The sequence below is a fragment of the Myotis brandtii genome, unplaced genomic scaffold, assembly GCF_000412655.1.
Source record: "Myotis brandtii unplaced genomic scaffold, ASM41265v1 scaffold421, whole genome shotgun sequence".
Classification (NCBI taxonomy): domain Eukaryota; kingdom Metazoa; phylum Chordata; class Mammalia; order Chiroptera; family Vespertilionidae; genus Myotis; species Myotis brandtii.
In genome coordinates, this window is record NW_005366140.1 from 2,190,879 (window position 1) to 2,197,625 (window position 6,747).

Below are 6,747 nucleotides of genomic sequence, written 5' to 3' on the forward strand. Positions count from 1 at the left end.
GTTGCGGGAGGATTCCTGAACAGCAGCCCTGCTGGGCCCCCTGCCAGAGAGGGTGGAAAACAAGTCGTGGAAGCTCTGCCTGCCTCTCACCCCGGGCCTGGCCCGGCCACAGCAGGGGACAGAGATGGCGAAAGGGTCAGAGACCGACAGAGACAGAGCGATGGTGACCGTGAGAGAGATGGCGAGCTAGAGACAGAGAGATAGTAAGAGAGACAGAGATGGTGAGGGACAGAGGTAGGGGGACACAGAGACAAGAGAGACAGAGAGTGAAAGAGTCAGAGACTGAGAGAGACAGTGAGCAAGAGACAGAGACAGAGATAGTGAGAGAGACTGAGACAGCAGTGAGAGCCAAAGACAGACTCTGAACGGGGGCCAGGTCTGAGTTGGGGGTCCTGGGAACCAGTGCGAGGCCGTGACACCCCCACCTCCACCAGAAACTCTGTTTACACCAGAGTAGGGAAGGAGTCCCCTCCAGGCACTCAGTCAGCAAGGCCTGCCGTGTCCTGGAGCCAGGGACACAGATCCAACCCAGCCCTGCCCTCCGAGGTTCAGACCAATAAGTGAATATCTAAATAGGAATTTCAGAGAGTGATGAGGGCTATGAAGGCAACAGGGGCAGGGAATGATGGGGGGCTGCGTGGCCACATCAGCCAAGAGGTTGGCATGTCCCTGAAAAGATGAGGCTGGGTATAGAGAGGAGCCAGCCATAGGGAAGAGCCTGCAGCAGAAGGAACCTGTGCAAAGGCCCTGGGGTGGGAACCAGCTTCGGGTGTTGGAGTAGCAGCCAGGGATGGAAAAGGAGCTGGGAGGAGAGAGGTGGGAGGTCTTAGGAGCCTGGGGAGAGGTGGGATTATATTTTAGGAGAAGATTTGGCCACTCTCCTCTATGCCCTAAGGGCCGCTCCCTGTGTTCAGGGAGTTCCCTGGATTCTGGACTGCCTGAGCCAGCTGCATCCTGGTTATCAAAGATCTGAAACAGAAAATCCATCTCCTCTAAGGATCAGGTTCCCCATAGCTGCAGATGCAGGACTCCCGGGGACACGGGTGGCTTGCCCTCCCGAGCCTGCTGGGAGAACCTTTTTTAGAACTGCACCCACATCTGCTGTTGCAATAAACACCTGGGACTCGTCTCAGTTTGGGAACTGGGATCTTGAGTCATGCACTTCCTGGGCAACGGGGAACTCATCCTCTAGAGCAGTGGTTCTCAACCTGTGGGTCGTGACCCCTTGGGGGGTCGAACGACCCTTTCACAGGGGTCGCCTAAGACCATCGGAAAACACATATATAATTACATATTGTTTTTGTGATTAATCACTATGCTTTAATTATGTTCAATTTGTAACAATGAAAATACATCCTGCATATCAGATATTTACATTACGATTCATAACAGTAGCAAAAAAAACACATAAATTACATATTGTTTTTGTGATTAATCACTATGCTTTAATTATGTTCATATTTGTAACAATGAAATTGGGGGTCACCACAACATGAGGAACTGTATTAAAGGGTCGCGGCATTAGGAAGGCTGAGAACCACTGGTCTAGAGGCTGCCACTCCGGGGTCTGGGCGCCTCTGCTGTGGAAAGATCTCCCCCGGTCCCAGTCTCAGGACATTCAGGTCTGGCACCCTCCGAGCTGGGTGCCAGGCCCGCTGCCCAGAGCAGATGCTGCTGGGTGGACCCCGGGGTCAGGAGCAGCTGGAAATCAGGGCCCAACCTCAGGTCAAGGAAGGAGGTGATGGGGGCTGTGAGGGGAGGTGTCCCAGAGCCGCCGATGGAGAAACTGAGGCTCAGAAGCAAGTGCCCTGACCATGGTCACAGCAAAAGTCCAACCCAGATCTCCCAGTCTTGTCCCTAGGTTCCTGCCCCTCAGCCCCACCAATGACCATCCCGAGTGGCCAGTTAATTTTCACGGCCTTAGGCCCTTAGGCTGGCTGGTGGACAGTCTAGGATCAGACCAGGGCTTTAATTGGGCCCTGCCCCAAGGGGCAGGACCTCAGAATCTGAGGCAGAGCCTGAGCTGCTGGCTCTGCGGGAGGAGCAAGTGGGGTGTGGCCTCCTAAGCTCCAGGGGCTGTTTTGAGTGGCGGTTCCCTCAGTCCCTACTGGGGGACCCTGGGCAAGTCACCTCACTCCCTTGGACTCACTTTCCCCACCTGCAACCCCAGGAGAATGACCACCTCCCACCACGCGGGCTGCCTTCTAACGCCTTGTGAGTGTTCAAACAAACCCTGTGCACATTGGTCCACATAAGCCCTAGTCACAAGCGCCCATCGTGGAAATGGCTCAGATGTCCATCAGCTGGTGAATGGATGAACACACAGTGGAGTATTGCTCAGCCATGAGGAGTGAAGCAATGACACGCTACAATGTGGGTGAACCTCAGAAACATGCTGAGTGAGAGGCCAGAGAGGCCACACAGTGTGTGATCCCATTGATATAAAATGTCCAGAACAGGCAACATATAGACAGAAAGCAGATTAGTGGTTGCCAGGGGGTAGGAGAGGGGAAAGGGTCTCAACCTGGGGTGATGAAATGTTCTAGAACTAGATAGAGGTGATGGTTGCACAATATTGTGAATATGCTAAACACTAAAGAATTGTTTACTCTAAAATGGTTCATTTTATGTCCTGGTTTGGCTCAGTGGAGTGAAGGGTCCCAGATTCGATTCCAGTCCAGGGCACATGCCTGGGTTGCGGGCTCAATCCCCAGTTGGCATGCAGGAGGCAGCTGATCAATGATTCTCTCTCCTCATTGATGTTTCTCTCTCTCTCCTTCTCCCTTCCTCTCTGAAATCAATAAAAATATACTTAAAATGGTTCATTTTATGACATGAGAATTGTATCTCAAAAAAAGAAGAAAGAAAAAAGCCCAGATTCAGATAGTCAGGACCTCCTGCAGCCCAGAACCCCATCCAGCCCAGCCTCTTCCTCTCCATTTGCTGAGAACAGAAGCTTCCTGCCCTTCACCGTTCACGTTACTAGCACCTGTGCCCGCACCAGGGGAGAGGTGAGGGCTGCGGGGGTCTGGCTCCAACCTGAGCTCAGCCTCCCTGTGTGTCCCTGGGCCTGTTTCCCCTTCTGGACAATGGGCCCCTCAACCCTCTTTGGCCTGGCATCCGATCAGGACGGTAGTCAAGGCTACCCCAGCTTCCTCAGCAGCTGGGGGAAGAGAAACCAACAAGCCTCGTCTCTTCCTTCCAACACTTTTATTTAAAAAAATAATTGTACAAAAGAGAACAATTTAAGGCTTAGGAATGCTGAGACCCAGGCCGGGACTCTGCAGTTGGGGGCTTATTTAGCCACTCCCTCCTGCTTTGTCCCTCTGGACACAGGGGTCTCCAGAAGCACACTGGCCCTGCTGTGTCACCCCAGGCTGACCTCTGTCCCAGGCCTGGCTGAATGCTCTGCTGTCATTATCTTGAAATTCTTCATCCTCCTTGAACAAGGCCCCCACACTTTCATTTGCAAGTTATGTAGCACATCTTGTCTGTCCCGCTCGGAACCTGGGTTTCCCGGCCACACAGCTCCGTGTCTGCGTGCCTGGAGAAGCCCTCGGGCGGTCTCAGCCTGCGGTAGAATCTCCAGCTTTCAGAGCCTTCAAAGGCTGGAGCCGCTGCCCCTGCCACCACAGGTCCCACACAGCTCCCAGGACCTGCTTCCCTGAATGACTCATTCCTGCGCCCTCGCGACTGCTGGACCTTGCAGCGTGACCTCAACGGAAGCACTTGCCCTCTGAGCCCTGTTACTAAGATGAAGGGGGCAGTCTCGAAACTTCACTCGGCTTTGACCTTGTCTGACTTTTCTCTCTTGCTTGCCTGTCTCCTGAGCTTATTCATATGCCAAAGCTTCGGCTAAAATGCCCTTTCCTCCAGGAAGCCTTCCCTGATTTCTCCCTGGACTCTCTCAGGCCTTCCTCTGGTCCCACTAGACTGGAAGTATCTGTGCCCGGCTGTGTCTCTCCCAGACTGGAGGCTCCTGGGGAACCCAGCCCTGTCCACAGGCCAGCACAGACAGCTTGAACAGTCACTCGGATCCTGCACCAGCCATTTGATGCCTTACAAGGACCAGCTCGGTCAGATGCCAGACTGGCTCTTCCTCTGTCCTGTGTGAACAGGCCTGCCCCGTTCCAAGAATTGATTTCCCAAACTTCAACCACAGTCAGGCGGGTCTCTCCTGGGCCAGCCACTCCCCATGTCCACGGGGGCTGGAAGCAAATGTGCAACCTCATCCCTGGAGGTGTCCACTCCCACTCAGCAGGTCATGCTGCGTGGCCTCATGGCTTCAGAGGGGGGGTTTGGATCCTCCTGAGGAAAACAAACCCATCAAGCCTCAGGGGGCACCAGAGAAACACCCCGCCCTGCCCTGATCGTCTCCAGCCCCTACAGCAGACTGGGCTCAAGGCTGGTTCAGGCCCTGTGTCTCCCACCTCCCTCTCAGCTCCCAGGGCCTGGAAAGGCGTGGGGGCTCCCTGGATCCCCCAGCTCACCTCGGAGTACAGGGGTGGTGGGCGGTAGCGGAACTCCTGGATGTAGGCGAAGAAGGGGCCTTCGAGGCTCATGTCGGAGTCCTGAGGTAGAGGCAAGGGGCTCTGGCCCCCGGCTGCCGCGTCACCTGCCACCACCTCTGAGTACTCTGGCGGGGCTGGAAATGAGAGCCGAGGGGTGAGGGTGGTGGTGGGCGGGGAGCCCTGGAATTGGGGACAGCGGCCAGGAGCCTGCTTGTGCCAGTTCTGAGCTGCTGGGCTGTGTGTCCTCAACCGGGGATTCGTGGGGGGTCCGTGGTTGTCAATGTGATCATTACGGTGTGCTATTCAGATGGGGCATTCACGTTGGGGAGGGCATGTTGGCCTGGCACCTCTACCCCTCCCCTGGGGACACCAGGATGGGCACTCACCCTCAGGCTGCTCTGGCAGGGCCCCCAGCCCCAAGTCTAGCAGGAAGCTGGCATGACTGCCCACGCTGAACGAGCGGCTGCCAAAAGGGTGCAGGGGGACAGTGCCGATGACCAGCGGCAGCTCCAGGAGCAGCTTCGATGTGCCCGGAATGTCCACGCAGACCTGGAGGAAGGAGCCGCAGTGGAGGGTGCCCAGGCAGCCTCTCACACCTGCCGTCTACAGAAGGAGGCCCTGCCTGTACTCAGGGGCCCCAGCTCCAGCCTTGGGGGGCTCTACCGGGGGACAGAGCAGATGCAAACCCCCCCCCCTCCGCCTCCTATGATACTCACCTTGAGGGCGTAGTCCACATGCAGCACCCGGCAGTGCAGGATGGAGGGGCCCACCGGGGGGATCCGAAGCTCCCGGCCCTGCCACAGCCCCCCCCGCCCTGGGCGTGCTTCTGCTTGCGGGCGCCTCGCGCCATGAAGGTCTGTGTCTGGACCACAACTGCTCGCGGCAGCACCGGGCGCGTGGAGCTGTTGTCAATCTCAGCGAACACAGGGATCACCTCACCTGTAATGCGAAGCGGCAGGGCCTCAGTTTCCCCACCTGCAACCCCGACACTGGCCCTCCTCCCAATCGGGCTGCTGCCGCCGGCTACCTGGTGTGTAGCCCTTGCGGTTGATCTTGGCCGAGAGGGAGACGAGGCCGCGGTTACTGTACCAGGATCGGGCGACCTTCTCCCGGGCTCCTGCTTGAGGGGCCTGACAGGGTGGAGGAAAAAGACATAAATGGGTCACCGTGTGGGGCTTCCACACTATCCCCAGCGGAGGGAAGACCTGAGTTCGGGCCCAGTTTCCTGGTCTCTTTTCCACAATCTAGGAAATATCTGTGAAATGGATCTAGGAACATGACCCAGCTCATGACGCTAAAATTGAAACGAGCAAGCGAGTATGCAATTAGTGCTCAGCAAGCCATTATTAGTTTGTGCCCTGGCTGTGCCCTATTTCACAGAAAGGGTGAGACAATCGCTCTGAGCCATAAGGCAAATCGGTGCAGCTGGCATTTGCTCCAGGCTGCACTGACTCAACAGACACTCCCTTGCCCGCCTCCCTCCCAGCCAGGACCCAACTGTGACCCGCACTTTGTGACAGTTTGTGAAGGGGGTGAGGAGCCAGTTGGAGTCACCGGGCAGCCAGGCCCCTGGGCTACCATCCCACCTCCCCAGGGGCAGCCAGCCACACACCAGCAGGGTAGGGGTGTTGATGTCCACAGGCTCGATCACAGTAAACACCTTCTTTGCCTGGCGGGCCGGAACCCAGGGCCGGTGCAGGGTGGCCTTGATGCAGTAACGGACACTGCCGTGCTTGCCCTCGAAGGACGTCACCAGTGTCCTGGGGTGGAAGGAAGGGGCTTCAGGGGGAGGCCATCCAGACACTAGCAGGTTGCAGATTCCCAAAGACTTAGGCTTGAGAGACACAGAGACACTCCTGAGGGCCTCCCAGCGGAGACAGTCTTGGGGCTCATAAGTCCCCAGATACGAAGCAGTGGAGCCCCAAACCTGAGGGGTACTCCCGCCCAACCCAGCACCCCGGATGACTTACGGAGGCAGCTGGAAGCTGAATGGGAACTCGTGGCGCCCAGCAGGCAGCGTGGTTGTCTCTCCAGTATCTGCAGGTAGGAGCAAGAGGGGGTGGCTCAGTGGCTGAGGGGTTCGCAGGGCGCGAGCACTTGCGCCACGCGGGGGTCCCTAATTGTACCTGGCCCGAGAAGCGTGGCACGGTGGCTCAGGACCTCCACGCGCTCGCTGTAACTCTGCGTGTACGCGGTGCTGGAGCCGGAGCTGCGTGACTCACTCCAGTGTACGCGG

At 57.1% G+C, this 6,747-nt stretch overlaps 1 protein-coding gene across 1 annotated transcript; it reads right to left on the reverse strand.

Annotated features, from left to right (window-relative positions):
• Window positions 1-3,193: 3,193 nt before the first annotated feature.
• Window positions 3,194-6,743, reverse strand: ARRDC2 (arrestin domain containing 2; the record flags this gene model as incomplete). Its single annotated transcript, XM_005873911.2, is given in 9 exon segments — window positions 3,194-4,308; window positions 4,491-4,645; window positions 4,898-5,060; window positions 5,228-5,331; window positions 5,334-5,450; window positions 5,539-5,641; window positions 6,124-6,271; window positions 6,482-6,548; window positions 6,638-6,743. Coding segments are annotated over 9 exon segments (1,017 nt in total), but the record flags the coding sequence as incomplete, so codon positions are not given.
• Window positions 6,744-6,747: the final 4 nt, after the last annotated feature.